The sequence below is a fragment of the Desmodus rotundus genome, chromosome 6, assembly GCF_022682495.2.
Source record: "Desmodus rotundus isolate HL8 chromosome 6, HLdesRot8A.1, whole genome shotgun sequence".
NCBI lineage: Eukaryota > Metazoa > Chordata > Mammalia > Chiroptera > Phyllostomidae > Desmodus > Desmodus rotundus.
This window is the reverse complement of record NC_071392.1, coordinates 70,873,897-70,901,227: the sequence shown is the minus strand read 5'-3', so window position 1 is coordinate 70,901,227 and position 27,331 is coordinate 70,873,897. Positions and strand designations below refer to the sequence as shown.

Below are 27,331 nucleotides of genomic sequence, written 5' to 3'. Positions count from 1 at the left end.
ATGAAACTTAAAAGTTGTTTTTATTACAATTCAGAAGTAGTAATTTAAATATAATCACTGCCTACTCAGTAAAGTGTAAGCATTTTCAGAATATAAGTAACAAAAATATTTCTATTTATTTTGCAATACAAACTTTTTTTTTCTTAGATAAAATAGAAAATTTGTCCTGTGGTACCTGAGAGCACAAATAATTTGCAGCCTTTTAAGATCAAAGCACTTTGTATTTTAGATTATCTTAATAATTATCAATATAGTAGGTCCAAGTTTTCTAATATGACAATCATTTCTTTGCTACCTTATTTATGCGGTGCTGCTTTACTCTTTGTTTTTGCATACCCATAAGAACAGCTTAGCAATGCAAAAGCTCTGTTTAATCAATTCATTCTTCTGAGGGATTTACCTCTCATTTTAACTTAGGTGTTTGACTTACCTGAATCTTTTTAACTGCTTATGTTCATTTACTCTTTGATTTCTTCATTCATTCTTTCATATATTCAGTAAATATCACTATGCCAGCACTAGTCACTACCCAGGATATTGGAATATATAGTTTCAACCCTCAGAAATCTTACGGCCTAGTGTAGAAACAGATATGTAAGCAAGTATTCAGTCATAATTACTATTGTGGAAACACAATGCTAGTTCCACTGAAACCAGGATGATGCTAATTTACCAATTTACCTTATTTTGTGGGAAAATTACATTTCCAAATTCTGTGGACTATTGGTAAAAACATCTTGAGCACTGTACCATTGTTATAAATGCTCCCAGAGGAAGTCACAGTTAGATGACTGAAGGTCTTGAGGACACTGGTGTGTGTTTCTTGACCCTCTTTTTCTCCACTGGTACCACTCACCTTCACTTTATATACCACCAAATGGTGCTCAGGGTCTCTCTGAGTTCCTGCATTTATAAGTGTAAATTATTGGTGATGTTTATTAGACCATTCATACCACTATCCCTTCACCTGCTGAGTACTTGTAACTAAGAGTTGACCATATTAACCTGATTGGGTTTGTTTTTTTAAACTTTATTATAACTGCTTCTCATTTTAGCTGTTTTTAAAGCGTCAAAATAAGCAAGGCCTTTCCTCAGTGAAATTACCTAAAACAACAACAACAACAACAAACAGACATAGGCATTAAACAGCAGCATTGGGAACAAAGTTAATTATCACACTCAAGAGCCTAACTCCTAGTGTGGAAACTTTTAGACACCAAACAGTGATTTTTATAGAAGATAAATTTTTTTTTTAAGGAAAAGTAAAAAAGATATTACCTTTTATTAAGAAAATATTGTCGAGGCAGAGCATATAATGTTTTTAGAAGTATGAAAAAGTTAGAAGCTAGTGAAGTTGTCTGTAAAATGTATTGAATCAAATCTCTTAAAACTTAATTTTGTAAAATTACATAATCAGATGTATAAAAATTACTAGACTTATGATTTTAAGTATATATTCTTTGTGTGTATCTGTGCAATTGTCTGAAGTCCGTTAACTGGTAATCATCTGCCCTGTAGGTCCCCCACAGTGGAGTGGTATGTATGGGCCATGTCATTTGACCCAGTGCACTAAATTATGCATGGTGTGATGTGTTCATTTTCAGAGAAGCTGGACTTCATTTGTCCTGCCACCAAATCTAACATCCAGTGAGGTTTTCTGCCCTTTACTCAAACCAATATTTTGGGCCTATAGATGCTTAAAGTAAAAAGAAAATTTGTTTCAATAAGAGTCAGAGCTCCTATTTTGTCTGTAATTTAAATAATTTTATTGAAATTCTGTGGATTTTTTAAGACTCTGGTTACCCCACAGCACCACTGTTGCTTTTATTGGTTATTATACTTTTAGTGATTGCTTTTCACACATGGCATTATTTAATATCCTATGTAAAATATACTTAAATTTTTACATTTGGGGCAGGGATGGAGGACTAAACATGAACAAACTCACACTTAATCCTATAAGTGTCTACTCAGAGTTGTCAGTATTCCCATAAATTCTAATTTGTATTGAATAACATTTTTCTCTTTGCTTTATCTTGATGCACTTGATGCATGAGAGCAGTTCTTTAATGTTTCCTGAATTGTATAATGTTGCTTTTAAGTATTATTTTATAATTTTGGTTTATACTACCTGTTAATATAAAATATCTAGAGGATTATCTACTAATTACTCTTAATATTGATACTGATCTGAAACTTATTTAAGTATATTGGCTTTTCTTAATACTGTACCATCAAGACAAGGTTTTTTCTGTAAATTTCAGTATTTTTGTATAACCAAGCTTTGATAGTAAAAAACAGTTTTTATTTGATCTAAGAAGTATTATTGTCATTCTCATTCTCCTGTTTGTGGTGACACTTAGAGTTTTGAAAATCTCTAGGCCATCTGACTTTTTCATAGTGTTGTGTGGTATCTGTATAGCAGATGTTTGGGGGCATGCAAAACCTAACCAACATTGAGCCTAGAATTAAATGTGAATTTAGTTATTTCACATTTTTACCTTTCCTCACAAAAATACAGAGACATTTCCAGTCGCTTTCCAAGATAATAGAAATGCTGACCTTGTGCTATACCCAAAACTGGATGCAGCTGACCATTTATTGGCTATAAATTTAGGCTCTTTTTTCTCTGAGCAGTTAGTTTGAATGGGTATTAGCTGGATCCCAATTATTCCAATAAATGTACTTACTGCAAGTTCAAAGGAACTTTACTTCTCTTTATTAAAGAAATAAGTGCTGGTCTAGACACATACCATTAGTATTTGAAATTTAAATCTTAAACTGACTAAAATGAAGTCTTTGTATCTGCTTGAAGGATTTGATGTACTGTCTTATTCAGGGAGTGTGTATAATACATATAAAATGTGCATCCTCTTGGTTTTGCCCTTTTTTACAAAATATGCTAGAACAGTTCTCCTTGCTTTGGATCTGGTGGGAAACTTGGCCATACCTTAGCTGCAACATGTAGACCTCCAGTGTGCCTTGAGCCTTGAGTGTGAATCATAAACGCTTCCCTCGGTGGTGGCCTACATCTAAGTAGGACAACTCTCCTGTTTCAGCTATATGTATTATTTTTAGTTACAAAAGTTGCTGTGCCGGGACACAATACTCCTGTGCATTTGGCCTTTCTGCATACTTCATCTAATGTTCATATTTGATAGCATATTTGTAATAGCATGTTTCCATGACTGTCCTGAATGAAACCGGAACGTGCCATTTTTATTTCCTTTGGAGAAAGTTGGGTTTTTTTCCTCTTTGGTTGCATTATTGTTATTTGTAATTAAGGAAGATATTTGTATAGATTGTAGAATTATCCATCAGTAATATGTTATAGTTTGTATAAATAAATACAAATAGCTGTTATAGATTCTAGCATTTCTCTAATCCAAAAATAGGTAATTTTTCTATTCAGTTTTTAAAATGGAGAAATAATGAACATCATTATATAAATATGTGTATATTGTTACTGTTGGTAAAATCATGCTTCTAGAAATATAAATTTGTACTTTGAATTGTTATATCTAACACTTTCACTTAACTATAATAAGAATAAAAATATTGCACTGGCTGATGTGGCTCAGTGGATTGAGTGACAGCCTGCAAACCAAAGGGTCTCCAGTTCGATTCCCAGTCAGGGCACATGCCTGGGTTGCAGACCAGGTCCCCAGTAGGGGGTGCACAAGAAGCAACCACATACTTATGTTTCTCTCCCTCTCTTTCTCCATCTCTTCCCCTCTGTCTATAAATAAGTAAATAAAATATTAATACCAGAATAATGTTAATATTTTATTAATAACTTTAATTTTGTAGCATATAGTAATTTTCAAGTTAATTTGTTAATAGTTCTTATGTCCTAAATAAATAGTTGAGCATTTCAGTTGAGCAACCAACCTCCTTAATGCTATCACTCGAATTACTGACCATCTCTTAGAATTACAGGATGTTCTATATTATATATTACTATAGTAAATTGCATTATATTTCTTATACTTATGTAATATATGTATTATAGTTATGTAGTTTACATATATAGAAAATATAGGACATAAAGTACAGATGTAAGTTAGGTGACAAAGCTTTACATTTTAAAAGGAAAAAGTATTTGTTTAGCTCAGATTACTCTGAATAAATTCTAATAAGTTATGCTACATTTGCTATTTAAATCTGAATGTGAATTATTTTTATAAAACAACTAAATATATGATTTTTTTAAAAAAGAGGGTATCTTTTTATTAAAATGTAAAATCATGCTTATGGACAAAAATACTTAATTTTGTTATTATATAAAAAGGTGTTTATTGCTTTACTTTTGGAAGTGGTGCTGATTCCTAAAAACTAAATTTTACTGCTTTAGCTAATACTTTTTCAAGAAACAACAGGAAGGTAATCTTTAAGCTAAGTATACCTAAATAAAATTATAAGATACCATCTGTGGTCAGATATCTTTATAAAATAAAATAGAGATGAGGCCTTTTTTTTTTTTAAACACTTGTTGGAGTGAGTTAATTTTCCAGTACGATGCTGATGAGGAAAAAATGTGCTTTCGTTTTTTGTTTGTATTTCAGCACCACCACCTCCACCACCATCGAGGGGAGGGCCCCCTCCTCCTCCTCCCCCTCCACATAGCTCAGGCCCTCCTCCCCCTCCTGCCAGAGGAAGAGGCGCTCCTCCTCCACCACCTTCCAGAGCTCCCACAGCTGCACCTCCACCGCCACCTCCATCCAGGCCAGGTGCAGGAGTCCCGCCACCGCCGCCAAATAGGATGTACCCTCCTCCGCCTCCAGCCCTTCCCTCCTCAGCACCTTCAGGACCTCCACCACCACCTCCACTTCTGCCGGTGACAGGGTCAGCAACACCACCCCCACCGCCTCCGCCTCCTCCGCCACCTGGGCCACCACCTCCTCCTGGCCTCCCTTCTGACGGTGACCATCAAGTTCCCACTCCTGCAGGAAACAAAGCAGCTCTTTTAGATCAAATTAGAGAGGGTGCTCAGCTAAAAAAAGTGGAACAGAACAGTCGACCGGTTTCCTGCTCTGGGAGGGATGCACTTTTAGACCAGATTCGACAGGGTATTCAGCTGAAATCTGTAAGTAATCTGTTCATTTTATACTGTTTGTCATTAGGTAATTATAAAGTAATTTATAGGACATCTTTGAAAAATCTTTATTTTTTTACTTTTTCTCTTGGTATTCATTTTTTTAACCTATGAATTTCTGATAGTTTTATATACCATAAAATGTATACATTTATACCTATACTTCTGTAACCCATACTTCTATATTGAAATATCACAGTAGAACGTTCCCTCATGCCTCTTCCCAGTTAGTCTTCCTCCCCAAAAGAATTACTGATCTGGTTTCCATCACCATAGATTAGTTTTTCCTGTTCTAGAACTGCATGTAAATGGAATTTTACAGTATGTTTACAATTCATTTTTCTAGACTTTTAAATAAAAGTACTTTAGAGAAAAATCTTTATTACACTGTGGAGAAGTAAAGATAGCCCAACTTGAAAACAATTTTGGTTACCTAAGGAAACTCAATCGGTAACTTCATGCAAACAAAACCATACTCTAAAGTTCCTGTGTTTGTAAATTTAGATGAGTAGTGAATTAGACTCCACAGAAAATTGAAAGAATTCTGAAAGAATTTCTGACAGTCACGGCAAATAAATTTGAATTCTCTGTATTGAATGAGGTGATCATTTTCTAGAACACAAATTTGGCAAACTTTTTTCTTTAAAGGACCAGATAGTAAATATTTTAGGCTTCATGTGGACTCTGTCACAACTACTCAACTCTGCTATTGTACCACAAAAGCAGCAGCCAAACACATACTAAAAGCAGCCACAAACAGTACATGAGTGAGTGGTCGTAACTGACTGTGTGGACACTGAAGTTTGAATTTCGTATAATTTTCAAATGTCACAAATACTCTACTTTTGATTTTCTTTCAACCATTTAAAAATGTAAATATTAGTCTTAGCTTTAAGGTTATACAAAAACAGGTGGCAGGCTAGATTTGCCCCGTGGTAATTTGCCAACCCCTGTCCTAGAACCCAACCTGCCTACTACATTCAGAACTTCCCTCTGGGAATGTACATGTCTCTGAGCTCTAAGAGGAATGTTTGCTCTGCAGGACTTCAGGTTGGTAATTGATAGTAGATTTTTCCATGCAGTAAGTGGAGATGAGAGGAGGAGATTTTAACTGGTTATTTTGGGATGTAGAAAATTATGGTAACTTTCTCAAAAGAGAATAATGGATAGTGAACACACTAATTGAATGAAAACACTGAAACATCAGCATAGCACAGATTTAAGAAACTTCTGATTTTTAAAATGTATCTGGGTCTTTTTTTTGGGGGGGGGGAGATGTTATTGATTCCTTTTTAGACAGAAAAAGAGAAGGAGAAAGAGAGGGAGAGAAATATCAGTGTGTGATTGCCTCTCGAGCGCCCCATACTGGGGACCTGGCCTGCAACCCGGGTATATGCCCCTACTGGGAATGGAACTGGCAACCCTTTGGTTCACAGCTCGTGCCCAGTCCTCTGAGCTATACCAGTCAGGGCTGTATCTGGGTCTTTTGTTGACATGTAAATTCAGGCTGGTGCTTAAATCAGCCTGTGAACAATCATCTCTGCTCCCTCTTCCCATTTAATTCAGACTAAAGGTTCCTCAGGAGCAGTTGAAGAACTTTGCTAGTTTTTAGTGGGGAGAATTAGTGTCACAATGACTGCAGCTCAGATGAATAGCAGGTTTTAACAGTGTCATTTCCTTTCAGCTTTTGCCTTGTAATCTCGGCTAGTTTCTGTGTCACTCGTTCCCATCTTCCATCTTCCACTCCTAACCTTTTGTTTTTCTTTTCTAGTTCCTCTCTTTACAACCAGCTTTTGCTTTATTTCTCTCATTTACTGAAAATAAGATGTTTATTTTTAATGAATACAATTGTGTCCACTTTTCTTAATTTAAACAGTTGGTGAGTTATATTTCCTAATTATTCTTACCATCTCCTTTTCCCATCCCAACCCCCCACTCCCCCCCAAACAAAAACCTATCAATTGTTCTCTAAATTTCTTTTTAGAGAGAAAAATGTATTCCATTTTAAGTGTAGGATAGTAGGCCATTTTTATCCTAAATGATCACTTTCCTTTTGATTGTATTTGGAATATTTTCATAAAATACAATTGGTGAATTATTGGCATGTTATACATGTAATCTGAATCCATAATTTTACTTTATAAAAAAAAAAAACAAAACTGGATGCAGTTTCTCTTGACTGTGTTTCTTTAAATATTCTATATAAATCATCAGTTTAGTCTGTGAATATGACTAACATAAAACCACAGATTTTCTTTAAAAAGCAAACAGGAAGTATATAAATACTTACATACATTTTGAATTCCTTATTTATAGTACCTCAGAAAGCACTGTGTCCAAGAAAGCGCTTTAGAAACCGTGTTTATGAGAGTGCTGTGCTCCTGCAGTGCTTGGCTTTGTATTGTCAGATTGCTCAGAATCAGACTGAAGTAGTTCTTCTTGCAGCTGGTATACTTCTTTTAGTGCCTCGTACTGCAGTTCAAAGTTCTGAAACTGTTTCTGTTACGTTTTTCATTTGTGGTGCTTCTATACCAGTAATAGTTAATACAAAGTCTCTAAAAACCTATGTACTAATGAATGAGTCTGTATCTTATGAAGAACTAATTTAAATGTTTTTTGAAGTAAAAGATCTTGAATTCCAGAAACAGTGAGTATTAAGAGTTGTAAAGATTAAACTGCAAAGTCTGTCCTAATAAAGTAATTTTTCTTTTCTTTCTTTTCTTTTTTAAATACTCACCCAAGGATGTTTATTGATTTGGGGGAGAGAGAAACAGAGAAACATCAGTGTGGGAGAGAAGCATCAGTCTGTTGCCTCCTGTATGGGCTCCAACTGGGGATCAAACCCCAAACTTTTTCGATCTATGGGGGTGACGCTCCAACCAACTGAGCTACCCAGCCAGGGCTTTTTATTTTTAAAGAGAGTCTGTGATGTCAATTTTTTTTCCCCCCCAAATGTATTTTATAGCTGAGAAATGTTACTTTAGTTTGGGGTAGTTAGTTGCCTTGTGAGATAGGCAACATTTTGGAAGCTACCCGACTCATCTTCTTGCAGGGGTGTCTAACCTTTTGGCATCTCTAGGTCATACTGGAAGAAGAAGAATTGTCTTGGGCCACATACTGAATACACAAACACTAATGAAAACTGATAAGCAAAAACAAGGTTTTAAGTAAATTTACGATTTTGTGTTGGGCTCTGTTCATAGCTATCCTGGGCCTCATCCCACTGGCCGCAGATTGGATACCCAGAAGTTAATGCTATGAGAAGGAGATTCATTTTAAATTATTAGTAAACTGAGTTTACGTAGGAGGATGTAAGTCTCTTCAGTTGCTGTCAGGTATCTTAAGTGTGCGTAAGTATTACCTTAGTTTGTAAAATGATGCCCTATTTCAGTTTCATCAGCTCCAGCAGTGTGTACTGGAATAAACAGAAGTAACCCAGCTGCAAGGGCAAGTGTTTCTCAAGAAAGAGTTGGACTCTTACTCAAAATTTGGAAAGATACTGATGCTTATATACAAGGGGAAAACCCCCAAAATGGGATTTTTTTTCTGGAGGTTGGGCCCCCTGTAGTATAGCTGCTTCCACTAGGTGAGTGTTCTAGGAATCCATCTCTATCAGTGTAACAGCCGGTGTTGGTATGAGAGGCTGTGTTCAGCTTCAGTGAAATTTTTTTTGAAGACTCTTTAAACATGTTTGTCCATTTCATGATGGGTGATTACTAGCTCACCTGCTCACACTGCACTGAGTGGTCAGTAGTTTTTGACCAAGACTGTCATGACCTCGGTGCCCCACCCTCCCTATTCACCCCATCTTACCCTGAGTGACTTCTTTGTTTCCCCGGGTTTAAAAAAAAAAGTCCTCAAAGGGTAACATTTTGCCAATGTGGAAGCGGTGAAACAAAAAACAGCAGAGACACTAAAAGGCATCAAAACCTATGAGTTCAAAAACTCTTTTGAGCAGTGGAAAAAAGTCTCAATAGGTGCATTGCATCAAATGGAGAGAACTTAGAAAGTGACTGAAGTTTACACATGTAAGAATAAATACACAATTTTTTTTATAAATTTCCATTTTTTAGGGGTGTCCCCTTTGTGTTAAGAAGGAGCAGAAATATATCTTGACTAATTATTTTAAGGCAGTAGCTTATTTCTTCTTAATTTAGTTAATCCTATCTTGAGCTTACTTGGTATTTTTATTTGTTTTGTTTTTCTTTTAAAATAAGAACTAATTCTAAGAAAGCAAGACCTTCAGGAGACATAATTTTTGCCATGGATTTATTACTGAATTTTGCTAACTTTCTTTTCAAAGGTGTCTGATGGCCAGGAGTCTACGCCACCAACACCTGCACCCACTTCAGGCATTGTGGGTGCATTAATGGAAGTGATGCAGAAAAGGAGCAAAGCCATTCATTCTTCAGGTATATTTGCATGTGTGCATGTATATTTAATACATTAGAATGCTTGAATTCTATTTTTCTTTCTGTTTTATGACTCAGCCTTTGCTGGCTTTTCCCTTCTATTGAATAACTTACTGATCTCGATCCCAGGACGTATTTTTAAAAGGTGTCAACCACTGTGACTAGTCTCTCTAAAGCTTAATGGATGTCAGGACGCCACAGTCATAACTATAATTTAGAAGAACAGCTTTGGAGAAATGGCAGTTTTGTTTCTATACTGAGCAATACTGACAGAATGCCTAGCAAACAACCTCTAAAAAGGCTTCAGATTCCTGGATTTCATTCCTATCATTCCTGTGACATAAAAAATTTAGGAGAGTTCCCTAATTTGTGAGAGGTTAGGCTAAGAAATTAGATAATTTCCCTGGCTGGTGTGGCTCTGTGGATTGAGCACTGGCCTGTAAACCAAAGGGTCACCAGTTCGATTCCCAGTTGGGGCACATGCCTGGGTTATGGGTCAGGTCCCCAGACAGGGCACACAAACGGCAACCACACATTGATGATTCTCTCCCTCTCTTTTCCCTCCCTTCCCCTCTAAAAATAAATAAATGAAATCTTTTATTTTAAAAAAATAAAGTAGAAAATTTACACTGTGTCTGGAGTTTGCTAAAGAGTTTTAGTTTTTTTCCCTCTCTTTTTTTTGTCATTTCCTAAAAAGTTTTATGTGAATTTACTGCTACCTATTCGGAGGTTATTATTATTAAGCATATGCATACCACATGTAAATAAACACTGCTTTTCATAAAGAGCAAGAATATGGGTTTTGCTGATACAGGAGTTAAGGTTTACTGAAGAGCTTCCTCAGCATGATGTACTAGAATCAGATCTTTGTTCTTATTAAATCTATCCTTTTTTCTTGATGGACCTCCATTTTCTTATTTGTTACTTGGAGCAAATTCGTAAATTCTATGACTGGTGTGAATATTAAATAATATGTAACTAACATACAGATTGCCTAGCATATAATAGGTGCTGAATAAATGTTCTTTTCCTTCCTTTGTTTCTCTAATTGAGCAACATTTGTTTTTCTTACATTGACATATTTGTTCCCATCATGTGTTACAAAGATAGGCTAATTCAGTTCACAAATATTTACCGTGCAATGATTATAAAATTAAAAAACAACAAAAATACCTGTCTTCATGGGAAATGTGTTCTAGTGAGAAAAAGACAAATAATGAACAAAATAAGTCAGGTAAATATATAGCATGTTAAATGATGGTGTGTGTGTGTGTACATACATACATACATACATACATACATACATACATACACCAAGGAGAAATGGGAGTTACAGGCTTTGGAAGGAAGTACATTTTGAAATAGAGTGATGAGGCCTAGCTGAGGTGACAATTGAGAATATACCAGAAGGATTTCAGGGAGGGAACCTTAGAGAAAGCTGTCAAAGTGTGCTCGGGTGTTAGGTGACAATATCAGCCAATGCAAAGTCCCTGAAGTTAAGAAACAACGAAGAAGTCAGTATGGCTAGAACAAGGGAGGGAGGAAAAGAGTACTAAGAAATGAAAAACAGGAGGCAGTAGGGGGCCAGTAGTAAGACTTTGGAGGCCATGAATGTGATGGGAACCCACCGGAAGGTTCTTAGAGGGATGGCAGTGAGCTAATGAAGAGGTGATAGAAGTTTGAATCAGGTTGCTAGCACCAGTGAGAACTGGTTGGACCCTAGTTATATTCTGAATGTGGAGATTACTGGGTTTACTGATTGGAAATGAAGTTTGAAAAGAATCCCAAGATTTTTGACTTGAGCAACTGAAAGGCTGAAATTTTCATTAACGGAGTAGGCAAAGATTTAGGAGGAACAGAAAGTTTGAGAGAAAAGATTAGAAGTTTGGTTTTATACATAATTTGAGATACATTTTAAAATGTAGATAAGAGTAGTCATTTGGTTACAGGTCTGGGATTCAGGGAAGAGGTTTGGATTTTTAATACAAATTTGCATGTCGTTAATATATACATGCTATTTAAACATATGGAACTAGATGAGATCAGCAATGTAAACAGAGACGGTCTAATAAGGTCTGGGGCTGGGGAATCTGGTATATTAGAAGCCAGATGAAGAAATTTTGAAGGAAGATAAGGTAATCATCTAGGTCAAATGTGTCTGGAAAATGAGAACAGGAAATTAATGTTTAGCTTTAGCAGCGGTAGGTCATTGGTTACCTGGAGGGAGTGGGTTCAAGAAGGAATAGGAGGATAGAAATGGAGACTGGGTTTTGGGACTACCTACGCTGCTTTTATGGCTTAGTGCTGGGATGTCAAACTCATTTCCACTGGGGGCCACATCATCCTCGCAGTTGCCTTCAAAGGGCCGAATGTAATTTTAGGACATAAATGTAACTACTCCTTAACAGTTAAGTGAGAGCTCGGTGCTGCTGCTGGGTAGAAACAAGGTGCCAGGCTGGATAAAACAAGGTGGAGGGCTGGATTCAGCCCGAGGGCCTTGTGTTTGCCACATGTGGCCTAGTGTCAGTGAGGTTCCTGCCTGTAATTGGAATTAAGGTCGCTCAACAGTATGTCGGTTGTATTTTCACAACCTTTCCTTTAAAGATAATGATAAAAGGGCGTTTGTTTTTCTAGTTTACTTCTCTGAATGTTTATTTAGAAAACATTCATCTGCTAGATTATATTCTTCTAATCAGCAGATAACCAAATTTTTCTCTGGAAAAACATGACATTCTAACCTGTTTGGTGCTAATAAGTTAGCTGAACTGTTCTTTCAAGATAGAGCAATTGATGGTGACTTTACTAAAAAAAAAAAAAAATAGGATTACTTAATTGATAATTGTCGATAGAATATTTTCTCACTCTACCTTTAGGACCTGGTTGGGTGTCGGGTAATACCCAACAGTAGGTTGAACATCTGTAGTGGTCTCACTTTCTCCACTTACACCTCTCTGTCTACACCACTAAGGACGCTTACGGGTTCTGTTAAAAATTTCCCCTATAGTAAGTTTTCTTCAAAGATATACATAACCATAGATAATAGCCATGCTGATATAATGAATATATAACATGGTTTTTTATTTATTTTTGGAACTATTTTTTAACTATTGTTCCTGTGGTGTAGTACCTGATGATAGAATTATTAGCTACTTCCTCCTCACCATCGTTCCTGATAAATACCCATATTTGTCACTCTGTAAATGCATGTATAGTTGGCTGTACTTTATGCCTTCTCCAGATGAACTCTGGAAAGCATGTCTAGTGAAAGCTGTGGTAGCAAATTGTTTCTTTTATTAGTGAAGTAAACATAGAGGTTAACGAACATGAAGTTGATTTAATTCCTTTCCAATAAAGTGTAATAATTTAGAGCTGACCATCAGACTAATAATAAATAATAATTATAATTGTTATAATAATTATTATTAAAGTGAGAACTTAGTTTGGGGCCCATGGAAGACATCTTTGCTCCTGTTTGGCTTCTGTTAATTTCCAAGGTCTAATGTAGAGTTCAAGTACTTCGTAGAAGCCTTCAGACAATCTGTTGTATAGTACCATTGTTCAGCCACTGTCTTGCAAACTGGGCCTTCGTGGGTTTTATGAGGTATATAGTTTTTGAAAGGTCATTAATTATGGAAGGTTGTTATATAACATAGAAGATTGCTTATAGAATTTGATGACATCTTATTCATTACTCAGCAAATATTTATTGAGCAGCTTCTGTGAAGCACTGTTCTGATGCTAAGGATTCAGAGATAAATAAGACAGGCAAGTTCCTGCTGTTGTGGAGCTTATATTCTAGAGTGTGAAGACAGATCTATAAACAAAGCATAAGAATTTCAGGTAGTGGTGAATGTTATGAGGAAAATAAAGTGGGAGGGTTATACTTTACATAGGATGGTCAGGAAAGGCCTCCCTGAGGAAGTGGTTTTTGAGTGAATCTATATGATGAGAAGACCCAGCCAGAGGAATAGCTACTGCAAGAATAAACTTGGCATCCTTAACGGACAGAAAGAAGGCCATGCATCTAGCAATGGTGAATTTAAGGAGAGGGTATTATAAAAAAAAATTTAGGGGGCCAAGGAGACAATAACTGGGCAAATTATATAGGGTCTTATACAGTGAGGTAACGTCACATTTTATTCAAATAACAGTGGTCTGCCACTAGAGGACAAAAGCATATTTTTAAACCTTAGAATTTAAATACCACTCCATTTGCTTTAAGGCAAATGGACTTTAGAGTTGCAATATCCACAAGGTATGATGATGGTGTGGGAGCAGCAGTGGAAGTGGAGGAAAGGAGCAGACTTGACAGATTTGATGGCAGGGGTGAGGGGCGGTGAAAACAGGATCAATAATAATTTCAAGGTTTTAGGTCTGAACACCTGAGAGAATGATAACTGTCCAGGAGCAGGCTAGACTGGTAGGGGAGAAGCAGGTTAGAAAAGGAGATAAAACCTTAGGAATCCACGTGAAGAATACAAGAAAGCAGTTGGATTTGCAATACGTGAGTCTAAAATTCAGAAAGACCAACCTGAATGTGACTTTGCATGTAAAGAAACACACGGGTTGAAATTTGTAACGTGAATACTAAGGGACTAGAAATCAAGTCTTCTGACTCCTGTTCTCATCTTTAACTCACCATCAGACTCTTTAGATACATTTAATTAGATTAATTTAAAACTATCTTAGTAACTAGATTCTTTTGTATATCAAATGCTTTGTATTTCAGAAGTTGAATAATTGGAGAAATCACCCAAGGAATATGTAATATTTGTACATAGGTTTTCATTGTTTGTCTTGATGATTTTCTTTTAGATGAAGATGAGGATGAAGACGATGAAGAAGATTTTGAAGATGACGATGAATGGGAAGATTGATCTATATATTATATATATATATTTTTAAGGTGAAATACTAAACACTACTTTCTGTCTATGGATTCTGTAAAATTATCATGTAAATGTTCTACCAATTTGCTGTATATTTTTGTTGCCTTTTTTGCTTTTTTTTTATTAATCTGTGCAATACCTCATTTAATCTGTAAAGGTTTGTCATAATCCTCTACAAAGCTACTCCCAGTTATTGTGTGCAAGTTTACACCAGGATGCTCACTTAATTTGTGAATATTTTTCATTCCATCAACAAGGGAGTTTAAATATTATGTGTGAGACTGACAAAAACCTTAATGTAATTTAGTTATAATGCCAGAAGGAAAACACTATTTTCATACCCTACTTTTTCTGTACCTAAATTTTCTTATTAAAACCTAGGATAGCACTACATTCTTTTTTAAGTGATGCAAACCTTAGTTTATTGTTAGCCCCTTCATTTTGAACACAATGCTACATGAATGTTGAAGCTGATAGATTGCACAGTTCTCTAGAAATCACTACACTGATGCAGTTTCTCAAATTTCAGCAATATGCTCTACATAAAATCACTACAGAGATGCTAATTGGGGAAATCAGTAACACACCTCTTATAGCAATACTGCCTGTTACTGTGTAGCAGTGACATTTGGAGGCTGGAATCATAAGGAGCCCTTATATACCTGTACTTGACCGAAGTTATTTTTATGCTATAGCAAATGTGGCAGGCTCTTTTTAGCAAAAATTTAAAAAATATTTTTGGTATTATTCTAAAATAAATGTTATTTAAATTATTGGAATTTGGGGGGCCTTGGGGATAATTTTCATATGAACTAAAGTAGACTACAGTATGGTTACTTCAGTATTTGGTTAAGTATACTATAAAAATCAGACCATTATAAATGATACAAGATTAACAATTTTTATTTTGCAGTTTATATGGATTGAGGTATTAAAAAATAACAACCATAAAAATCTAATCTGATGTTGAACCTACTATACTATTTTTTTTTAATTTTTATAATTTCTCAAGGTTTTTGTCAAATGTCAGGTGAAGGGTTACCTTTTTTTTATTATAAAATCAGTTATCCCAATGTCAAATTTCTTGGAAAACATAACTCAATGATAGATTTTTTTTAGAAAAATAAGTAAAACATTACAACCTGCACATTGTTATGTATACTAAATGATATGTTAAAGTTAGGGTTTCCTTGCCTCTCTACAATACACTAATCTGCCTAAAGGTGGTTTTCATATTTATAACGCTAATTATCATATCTACCTACTTTAAATTTTAGATAGAAAAATTATGTGATTTAAATACAGATTTTTTTCTCACATTGAGTCATATGCAGAATGTAGTTCCAAATGTATTTCATTACTGTAGTCACAGTATCCAACTAAAAATTAATTAAGCTCTCTAGAATTATACCGACCAAAATCTAGTATTGGAATGATCTTGACAGGCTGGACCTGCAAGATGTGGCTTGAATTTTAACCAGTTATCACATAGTCTAGTGATCATGCATCTAGTTATCATAAGAAATAATTTAAAAGGTTTTGTTGCTTGAAAGCAGTTAAGTGGTGCAGTAAAATAGTTAAGTTATTCCAAGAATGTTACCTTCCTTGCAAGAGTAATTTAAGGCCATGGGAAAAATTCTAGACTTTCTGTTCTTGCAAAAACAGTGCCCTCTGCTGCTGGAAACCTTTTTCTGCTTACTATAATTTTCGTTGTGGCTTGAGCTCAGTTGAATCTGGCGTGGATGAGGCTCGACAACTACTAACCAGTAAAATTAGGAATTTGTGCAAATGGTAAATAGAACAATGTACTTATTTTAAATAATATTAAACATTTTCCAATTTTTGCAACATTATAAAAACATTGTAAATATCCTAGAAATGTCTTTAAGGTAATGCCAATTTAAGATCTCTCTTAACTTTTGGCCACGGAATTCAGGGTTTTCCAGCTTACTTTGGTATGATAACTATCAGGAGCTGCTCTTGAGCAGAGGCTATCAATTCTTTGAGTTGGAAACACAACTTTAAACATGTATGATGGGTATAAAATTTGCCAAAGGTATTCGAGCTTATTCTTTCCTCTTAAAGAAAAAAAATGCTTTTTGTCGTTGTTGCACAAAGTCTAAATTACTGGTTGAAACACAGCAGCTGTGGAGTTCGGTCCAGGCATGAAGACAAAATCTACTTTAGATGTAAAGGTTGCATGTTGCAGTCCTCCACCTTACACTGTGGTCAGCACTATGTCTGTGCATTGTCTGGAAGCCTCCTATATATACTCCAGTTAAATGATTGTCTGACAGCCTTTGCACTTACCAAACTAGCATGAGGCTTTTTATATCTAAACGCTACGTGATAGACAATTTCAGCTAGCCACACATTGTATGTATGAGATTCATAAAGACTTTCAATCATTCATTTCCATTTATCAACTGAAATTTTGTTTAGTATGTGAATTTTTTTCAAAATGTATAGTGAATAGGATGTTGCACAGGTGGCAATTCATCATGAAGCATAATAAAATTAATTTGACTCAAATATATAAAATAGTGTTTTTATTTGTTTATTGTTAAGAGATTACGATGGGAAATTGTGACTATATAGTATAGTAAGGGGTACACAGCAGTGAATGGTAATAGTAATGGAAGTTTTCAGCAGACTGTGTGCCCTGAGAGTGAGCATACCATTAAGTAAACATGGAGAGCAAAAGAATGCTACTCCACGTTCTGCTGGGAGACACGCAGGCTGCTCAGCAGCCCGGGGAAGCCACTGCTGTGGTATACAGAGCATTCACATCGCAAGGTCAGACTGAAAGGAACGTAACATAGCCAAAGGGTTGAAGTTTCTAAATCATAATGATACTGGAATTTACTGGTAGTTTTGGTAAAAGCCAAATATAGCAGTTCATGTGGGATTTAGATAGCTCTTCATAAATGGTGTTGAAGACGGTTCTCACTTTAAACAGGAAGCACTTTTCAATACATAGAGTTTTTTGTTCTACTGACCCTGGCACAAGTGGGTATCTGAGGATTAAACTCAGTTATGGAATCCAGTGTGTAGGATGCTACAGAATGCCTTCTGAGAGCTTTAGCCAAATTTAACAAACATTTCAAGAATAATATGTTCTATTAAAAAGTTGTTTGTGCCACACAAATGTGAACAGTTAAGAATGTATTAACCAAACTTTACCAAAAAGTCTTAAAGAGAAAAGTGCCTCAGAATTGCTCTTGGCCACATTATATTTATCTAACCAACGGAGAAATTCCTGAAATAACTTACTCTTTTTTTAGGAATAGTGTTCTGAAAGGACAACTGTAGAGATAAGGCCTATTTATAGTACAATAGAAAATACTTCATGGAAAAGTTGAGAAGTAGTACTTTGCCCACTTACTGACACGGACACCGCTTCCAAATCACAGCATTCTCTTGCAATATCTGGGTCTTTCATTCATGGATTTTTTTTTATACTTTGCTTCTCATGAAGCCACTGGGGAAAGGTGTAAGAAATTGGCTGTTATGAATACAATGAGAAACATACTTTGTAGCTAAAAGTAAGACCTCCTGTTATTTCTGTTTATGATATATGGTATCTTCCATTGCCATGAGGGAGCCCATTGAAAATTTTGGCTTAATAACAAAACCTGTCTATATAAATCAGCCATATTTTTTTGTTTTTTAAATACACATCAGTGGTCATACTGACTATTGATACAGTATTTAATTTTATACTAGTCCACTGTAAATCTAAAATGATCGTGTGCACCACCATTAAAACTGACAGATCAAGATACAGATAGCACACTATTTTGAGTAAAATATAACAGCTTATAGGTGGATTTTAGTTTAGTCAGATATTTTTGTATTGGTGAATTCTAGTAAGTTTGAAATGGCCTGAATTTTTAAATAATAACAAAATTTCTCATAACTTTGGTAAGGATTTTTTTTTAACTTTAAATCCAGTTTCTTTTTTAAGATTTAATTTATTTAAAGAGAGGGGAAGGGAGAGAGAAATGGAGAGAAACATCAGTATGTGAAAGAAACGTCCATGTGTGAGAAAAATATCAAGTCAGTTGCCTCTCACACTTGCCCCAACTGGGGGATTGGGCCACAACCCAGGCATGTGTCCTGACCCGGAATTGAACCAGCGACCTTTTGCTTTGTGGGACAACATTCAACCAACTGAGCCACACTGGTCAGGGCAGTAAGTCCAGTTTTAACAGTATCAAATTGCATTATGGAGCTTCTCATTGACATTATTTTCTGTCTTGAATTGGTTGGTGTATCTTGACCCAAATTCACTTTTATCTTAGTTATTGATCAGTGTGTAAGGATTTTCATCAAGACCTAAGTACAGGAATTTCTTAAGCAATATCACCATATTTAAACAACTGTTTATTAAGACTACATATGTGATGGGTATTAAAATACAAAGTGGAGTAAGATAGGTTCCCTCCCATCTTAAGTCTAAAAATACCTATTTCACAACTGAAAGGCAGAGGCCATTGAGTTATATCAAGCCTACTCTCATTTCGCATGTTCTGAGTGGTTGAGGGGCTTGCCTGGGGTAAAAAAGAGCTAATGTTAGAAGCCAGATCTGACTACCAATTTAGTTGCTCTTTATTAGGTACCATAATACTGTTTCATCCTTTTTTTCCTCTACTTTTCTTGAATTATGGATAACTTGCAGATTTACTCTGTTTCTGAAAAACTTATGGCTACAAATTCACCCTCTCTCACATGTCATCTGGGTGTAGAAACCACCAGCATCCTGTTCCCGTGTTTGCCTGGGAAGCCTGGCTCGCTTTGAGGAGCCAGTCTCTGGGTCTAAAGCGTGTGTTCATATTTGGCTCAGTGATGGCAATCTCCCCACATTGTCCAAGCATTTGGTTATCACCAGACATCTATCCTTTAGACTGGGTTAAAATGATAGTGAACTTTTTATTCTACATCCAAATTATTTTTGTTAGTTTCTTGTAAATGGGCATTACCTTTATTTAAACATAAGTATTTTGTAAACCCTTAGAATAAATTTGTCTGACAACAGCTGCACTGTCAATTTAATGACTGGGAGTTATTCCAAGAAGCACAAGGAGAAACAACAGTGTAAATCCAGCTTCCCGGTGATCTCAGTAGCAAAAGAAGGGAGATTCTAACTTGGTTACATGTACTTTACCCTTACTGGGAAACAGGCAGGGAAATCAAGCACTTCTGGTGTTTGTGGTGGTGAAAGAAACAAGTAAAAGGAAAGGTGTTATGTCCAGTTAACTATAGAGAAACTATCATAATCTCTTAATTCTGTAGTTGTCTATTAACCTCTTACATCAACTTCTGAATCTAAAAGAAATAAACAACCTTTAAAAAATGTATTTATTTTATTTAGCTAGGAGGGGTCTAATGCAGAGAACAGAAAGGAAAAGAATTTGTGTTTGCAAGCAGAGCTTTAAGATCGACAATTGGGAGAATGCTGCAAGTAAAGTTAAGTATACTAGAGTCTAAATTTTAAAGGATGGAAACTACTTAGGAGGAAGTCCATGAAATAGCATGTTTAGGTTTTTTTTTGTTTGTTTATTGAGCAAAGATGTAAAAGGACCAACTTTTTCTTAGTTGTATACTCAGTTAAAGCTCAGTCTATACCAGTTCATTGAAATGGAAGACTCATTTTTTTCCTTTTTTTAAAAGACTTTTTTAAACTTTATTATGGATATTTGCCAAAGATGGTGATGTATTTAACATTAATAGTTAAGTAATTGCGAGCAAGTCTTATTTACTAGTATAGTCCTAAAATTGGAACCACTTTCCAAGCCATCTATAAATGGAACATCCTATGATTCTATTTAAGTGGCCTTTGTCCATGGTTGAAGGCCTGGATGCTACAAAACATGTTTATAAGGACCTACTGCCTAAAGAAGTTTAGAAAGTTCCAAGTAGATGCTGAGCCAGATAATTGCTTTAAATCTGCACCAGTGCCCAAAAGTGTTACAGCCAGCATGGCTGGGCCAGCCTGACGTGATTCAGACCAGTTACACTACACGAAAAGAAATTTGAGGTAGCACCTGTCCCAGCCGGCATCTTACTCTCTCCACCATGATCACTTTGTTTTCCAGAACCCATAGAGAACAACTGGTTTGATGGGAGTCACTATAGTTTACATTTCTTCATTTTTCAAATATCTAAATATCAAACATTCCACTGGCTATTCCAATAGCCCACTTAGGAGAAGAGGAGTAGAGAGAAACAAATACATTGTGAGTTTGAATTCAGTGTTGATTTGATAAAACTTTCTTCTGGAATCATTATGTGCAGTTGAACTCAAATGAGATTTGGTGGGTTGCTGGAAAAGAAGATAACTTGTAGGAAAGAAATGTGGTCGTATTCCTTCCACTGCACGGCCACTTAACACTGAGTATATAGCATTGTCCTCACCTCTTGGTCTGGGTTTGTGCTATATGAGGCTACATTTGCAGTGATGACCCGACACACAGACTGCTTGACATTATTAATAAAAATGGAGTGTTGCTGTGTCTTCTTGTTGATAAGCTTTTCCATAGGGATGAGTTTTGTAAAAGCTGTAAAGGAATATTTTTTTTTTTAGAGTTTTGCCCAAGAAGATTCAAATACACAAGTTATCTTAAGTATTAGTGGGAACCGGTGAATAAAAAAAGAAGGAATGGGAACATAAGCAAATGTTCTATATCATGTTCCAAGTCTTCAGAAATTTCCAGACATCATCTTTTCAGAGCTACTAGGTGAGAATGCACTTGACTGCAAGTGCTATACTAATGTCCGAGACTAAACCAAACTATTTAGAATGATTACTGTTACTGTAAATTGAAGTGGACACTAGAATAAAACAAATCCCTCATTCCATCTACCAGTATATTTCTAAAACTAGGGTAATAGAGGAAATTCATGTGACCACACAATGCTAAGAGCCACTGAGAAATCAGGCTTTTTCTTCCTCTTTGCCAGCTCCCTAGCAGGTTTTTGTAGTTTATTAAAATTACCTTGACACAGGCTGGGACAAAACCTGTGCTCGAGACTGGTTGTGAAAGAATGGCAAAAAGGCGTGCATTGGTGACAACGGAAAGGAGGGCTAGAGAAACCTCAGCACTAAATGCTGAAGACACACTTGTGTGGGTACCGGTGGCTGAGGCCATGTGAGCCACTTCCACACCTGTCCGAAAAGACGAGGTCTGCTCCAGCAGGTCACTGGGGAGGCCAACCTTGGAGCCACTTATTATAATTTAAGTTATCCTTGTGTTAGTGGGCGTGGCTGGGAACATTTACATACAGGGTGGGGCAAAAGTAGTTTATAGTTGTGAGTACGCAAAATAGAGTTTATTCTTGTATTATTATTTACTAATTATTGTATTATTTTCCCTATGAACAGCTGTAAACTTACTTTTGCCCCACGCTGTATATTGATGGATTATGGGACCACCCTGACCTACAAAAACTAAAAACAACTTGCCCTGGTACAAGGAGGAAGAATTAATGCACGACTTCTTCTCTGACTCCATTTAGATTGAGAAATACAATAGCATTTTGGCCATAGGTCATGATTCTTATGAAGTTTACATAACTGCACCCAGCAGCTAATGCAAAAAAATTGGGGAGAAACAAAACAATACGGAAAAGATTTCTATTTGTAATCATTACCTACAAGACTGACAAAGCATTCAGTGGTGAAAACCTGGCCTAGTTTGAAGATTTGGTGACTACAGGCTGTTTTACGCAGGATTGTTAACATCAAGTTGCTGTGTACTTTATCTCTAAATATGGCAAGAGGAAGTATGTACACCCTTTAAGAGTTCTGTCGAGGTTAACCAGCATTTCTCCATGGCTTTTGTTCTCATAAATGAAGGAAAGGACCAGCCATTAGGCATGGGATTTTGGACACGCGCTAATCTCAGTATCTAACACACTACGCAGCGAAATGTAGGTGCTGGGGACATTTAGACTGTCATGTATTTTTTCTGGACCAACTGGCCTGAATAAATGTGTACCTTGACAATGGTATACATTGACTCACCAGAGCTGCTATGGCAAGTCTTCTGGAGGAGCAAAGATAATGCTGTGTAAAGTTCAAAATACAGAAAACTTTTCCCCAAGTTGTTTGGTTCCCAGACCTGAATTCCCAGCAGCACTTTCCTCATAGCAGCTCCCCAGAAGATAGAGACTACTGCACAGCGCTGAACAGGAAACCGGAAGAACAACAGATTTCAGAGAATTGTGAGGCCTACTTTTCAGTCTTCAGTTACCGCTTCTCTTGAAAGCACTGTCCCCTTAAATCTCTCTCCAGCTGGACTCTCTCCAAATGTTGTAGCAATTACCTCCATGCTGCTTATCCCTTCAAGAAATTATCCAATACAGTTTTTTGTTTTATGGTTCTTGCCATCTTCTACTTCCCTCCCCATCACTGCAATTAACAGTAATTGTCAGGTAATTGAGAGGGCTAGGAATATATAATGCACAGAATAAAATGCATGTTTCTGTTCTTGAAGCTTGTGAGTTGACACGGGGTATGGGGAGCACAGAGACGATTCCATGGATTTCTTGTAAATTAGAGCAAGAACACCTTCCAATACCAGTCCTTTGCAGTGGCCATGCAGGGAGCAGCCCGTCCACGTGTTTTTCTAGTAAACACCGTCCCCTGGGGGCACAGTCAACATCTGCCCCCTCAGTTTGCAGTTCCTGCTGCAGACTCTGCTCTGACTTCCTCAGAGGGCATCCCTGGCCCTGTTTCCTTTCTGCAGAGGGTAGTGTGGCCACTCACCTAGTTTCAGACCACACTACTTTTTGATGACAATGATTAAACCATTTAAGGGACTTTCAAAAGTTCCACAGCCATGGTTACTCCTCTCCCAGACCTTTTGTCACTGAGATGGTTTTCCTTTCAGAAAAATCATGTTCAAACGGGTCCATCATAGCTAAGCAGCATTTACTGGAACACTTGCTAAGTGCTGGGCACTGCCTGAAATGTTTTACATGACGAAGTTATAATCCCAAATTTTCAGCCAAGGCAAATGAAAGTTAGGTTAAATAATTTGTTAAATAATTTGCACAAAGTTAAATAGTAAGTGGCTGAGCTGAGCCCCAGACTTAGGTCTGTCTTAATACAAAGGACGGACACTTAACCACTGTAGCGCTCTGCCTCCCAGGTCTATTAATACGCCAGTGATGGTCTAGGTGAAAAAAAATAAAAATATTACTCCCAATATCTTTTCTTCAAATGTAGAAGGCTTGGGATTTTTCTGCTTAAGTATGCACATGTAAAGACTCAAAGGGAAATACTGTTATTCTGTTTTCAAAATTTAAAAAAATGCAACATAAAGGAAAACATATTATAATAATACAGCTAAAACAGCAGTCACTAAAGCAAGTCTAATTTTGAGATTAATGCAACCCCAGATTTTTGGAGTGTTCACTGAGTAGAATGGGATTTGCTTATCTCCAATTCTCTTTTCCCCTTCCATCATTATTAAAATACTTTTTTTCTATTTGAAAGATTAGGCAACTGACATGTTGGAGTGATCCCAAATGTTCAATAAATGATTACACAAGAATTTATTTAGAATTATCTCAGAATTCTCTCTCTGAACTTTAAGTAATCTCTGCCAGCCTGTCTTCTTTCCTTGAGCATATTCCATTTATTTCATGTCTTTAGCACACCAATGGTGACTTTTATTTATAAATATGGGGAAGTTCGTTTGTTTCACCTTTTTATGTTAAAAATTATTTGCATTTCTTTAAAAAATAACTTTTAGCCCTGGCTGGTGTGGCTCAGTGGATTGAGCACTGGTCTGTGAACCAAAGGGTTCAATTCCCAGTCAGGGCACACGCCTGGGTTGTGGGCCAGGTCCCCAGTAGGGGGAGCACGAGGGGCAACCACACATTGATGTTTCTTTCTCCCTCCCTTCCTCTCTCTAAAAATAAGTAAAATCTTTTAAAAAATAATAACTTTTATTAGTGGCAGCTTCTTTTATTCATAGTTACATCCCAACAAGTACTGACAGATCAGGTTTCCTGTTAAACTTCCTATGAGTGTCTCTGAAAAGAGTCGCCAAAAACTCTTGGCAGCATTTAGAGAAAAATAAATGAGTGTTAGTAAGTATTACCTTGCCCCTCCTGAATGTGACATTCTCAACTTTCTGCTGGTCTCCTGCATAGTCTCACAACTGCTAATCTGTGACATGTTGATAAAGCAAGAGCTACAAAGATTAAAATATATATTCTACAAAGACATTCACAAATATGTGTAATAACTGTATTTACCCTCTGCTTTTTTTAAATGTCAAAAATGTTTAATTTTCACAATTTTGCTTCAATGTAAAGAGTTCCTCTGAGCTGCTAGCTTTGAGTCATTTGTTCACACGAATGTGTTGGGTGTCGGTGTGGGTGCTGCTGCCACACGGCCCCAGCCAGAAGGGGAGTCAGTGCGTGATAAACTCGGACAGGGTAGCCTGCAAATTCGAGACTGACTTTAGATCATTGGTTTATGGAATGGGGATTACTCAGATGGATCATCTGAGAGTTCACTCAGGAAGAAAGAGAGTGGAGCAGTTTATGCTAGTGACAACAGTATTTTGATCCAGGAGATGAGTATACTTTTCTGTTACCTGCCTAATTTTTAAAAATATGTAACTTTGCAAAAGTTGTCTAAGAAACTGTTTAAATTGTAATAAAGACTATATGGCTAATTTATACAATGTTTAAATCTGGAATAAGTGATTATTTGAAAATTAGTGCAGATAACCAATGTACAAACAGAATACTCATATATATCTTAGTAAAAACCTCTGCTTTAGAGTCAAAATTTGTCTAATGAACTCAAGAGTTAGGGTTTTAAAGGTTATACTAATTTTACCTCAGAATGATTTCTTTAGAGAACAGGACTTCCATTTTCCAGTTGTCAGTGCCTGGGTGCCCGAACATTCTCCTGACTCGGTGTTCTCCCTACTGGATCCTGTACAACCCACTCACGACTACAGCCCGACCCCTGCCCCAGATCACACATGGAAAAGGGGTGGAGTCTCCGAGGGAGGAGGGCCAGGGAGAGTGGATGTGGCTATTCTTAGAACTCTGGCCCTACAATGTACACAGCGCCTACCACTGGCTGTTCCTTTGTAATACGCCCCTGCCCTGTCATAGACCCAGGGGTCAATGTTGCCTCCAGAATGCCCTTTCTCAACTATGACCCTTTTTGACCCCACACCACTGTTGTCCACACTGGGAGGAATGGTGAGAAGATACTGTCTCAGGGTCTCTTCATTGCCGTTGATAGCTAATTATACCCAGCTAGTCAGATGTACATATTGAGTGCTGGCTGTTTACGGGACACAAAGATAAGATGCAGTTTCTGATCTCCAAGATTTATAATCAATCCAGTAGATAGCTGAAAGATCAGGAAGTGTTCACAAATAGTATACAACGTAAGGCAAACTGTATTATGAGACCAGAATATAGAATCTAACAGGAGCAGGTGTGGGAGGAGAGAGACGAGTTCAGTTGTAAACACTCTGTGTCTGTGGCGTCTGTCCACCTGAATGTGTGGCTTTAGAATCGGGGTATTTGTGCTGGAAGGAAGCCACAAATGTGGGGGTCATGGGGTACATGTGCTACTTTAAAGGTAAGAGTTTAGATGAGGTCACCCAGGAAGAGTGTGCAGGAGAACAGAGGCTTTTTTTGAAGGATGCCCTTTTCCCCATCTCTTTGGGGCAATAAGAAACTCATCTTTCAAGGTCTCCTTTGAAGGATGAGTAGGCACTAACGAGATGTAATGAATGGGAGGGGAATTCCAGACAGGTAGGTGGTATGTGGAAAGGTTTGTGTCAGAGGGGCCAGCACTTGTTCCAGTTGCTCAGTCTGGCTTAAGCACAGAGTTCATGAGGACAAGTAATGGAAGATGAGGCAGAGAGATAATCAAGGCCATGTTTGCCATGCCAGGGGTTTTGAACTTTACAGAATTTGGGTTACCACTGAAGAATTTCAACAGGTGACTGATGTGATCAGAACTGCATTTTGGAAAAACAGCACTCTAATGTGTTGAAGACAAATTTCAGGTGAGTGCAAACGGAGACAGAGAAACTAGATAGAAACTGGTTAGGAACCAGTTAGCAAGAAACCAGTTCCGAAGCAACAGTCCAAGTGACAGATCGGGAGTCAACAGGGTTTTTGTGGTGGTCAAGGGGAGAATATGCCATTTTTCAGAGGGGAGAAATTCGATTCACAACAGTAACTTTAGGGTGGCTCCTGTTAAATAACAGCCTCCTTTGATCTGCACCCCACTGACCAGTGTGGATATGCGAAGGCTGAGTGGGCTGAGTGGAGCTGCTCTTTGGGAAGGGGCTAGAGAGAAGTGCATTCGCTGTGCATAACTGTGAAAAGAATTTTGAATTCTCAAGAATAATTTAGAGGGAATGCAGTGAGACAGAACCATGAGAGAAGAAGGAGAAAAAAGTGATAAACTAGCAAGAAAACAGACTATTATGTGGGTTAAAGTAGCCAGTGGGGGGAAAAATCTCTGAGGTTGAGTTAACCAGAGGATTTCTAATAAGTGATGTCTCATGTTGGACTGTATTCCTGTAATGTAAACCCCACCTTCATTTCCCAAAGTTTCATGCAATGTTGAGCCTGTGGAATTCAAGAACGAGGGCTGATCACCACAGGTCAACTGCCACATTAGGTCAATGTAATTTGGAACAGGGCCGCTACGTCCTAGATTTGCAAGATTCATGCTTTGAGCACGGAGCCAGAGACAACCAGGAGCACATAGGTCTCCAGCCCCCACCCTCCATCCCTGGAATTCTCAGAAAGCTGGCAGAAGACTTCAAGCTGTCACTAAGACAGAATGAAGTTTCCAGTTGACTTTATTTTATATATATGATATTTTATACATATATGTATAAAACACATATTTATACCCATATGATATTTTACTT

General features: G+C 37.0%; 1 protein-coding gene across 2 annotated transcripts in view; it reads left to right on the top strand.

Moving 5' to 3' along the window:
* Positions 1-16,930, top strand: part of WASL (WASP like actin nucleation promoting factor) — a 67,727-nt gene extending 50,797 nt beyond the window's left edge. For both annotated transcript variants that reach the window (XM_024555181.4, XM_045191076.3), the window contains exons 9-11: positions 4,566-5,086; positions 9,399-9,507; positions 14,323-16,930. In XM_024555181.4, coding sequence (XP_024410949.2) covers positions 4,566-5,086; positions 9,399-9,507; positions 14,323-14,384 — 692 coding nt within the window. In that variant the 3' untranslated portion in view covers positions 14,385-16,930. The remainder of the gene's footprint in view (positions 1-4,565; positions 5,087-9,398; positions 9,508-14,322) is intronic.
* Positions 16,931-27,331: the final 10,401 nt, after the last annotated feature.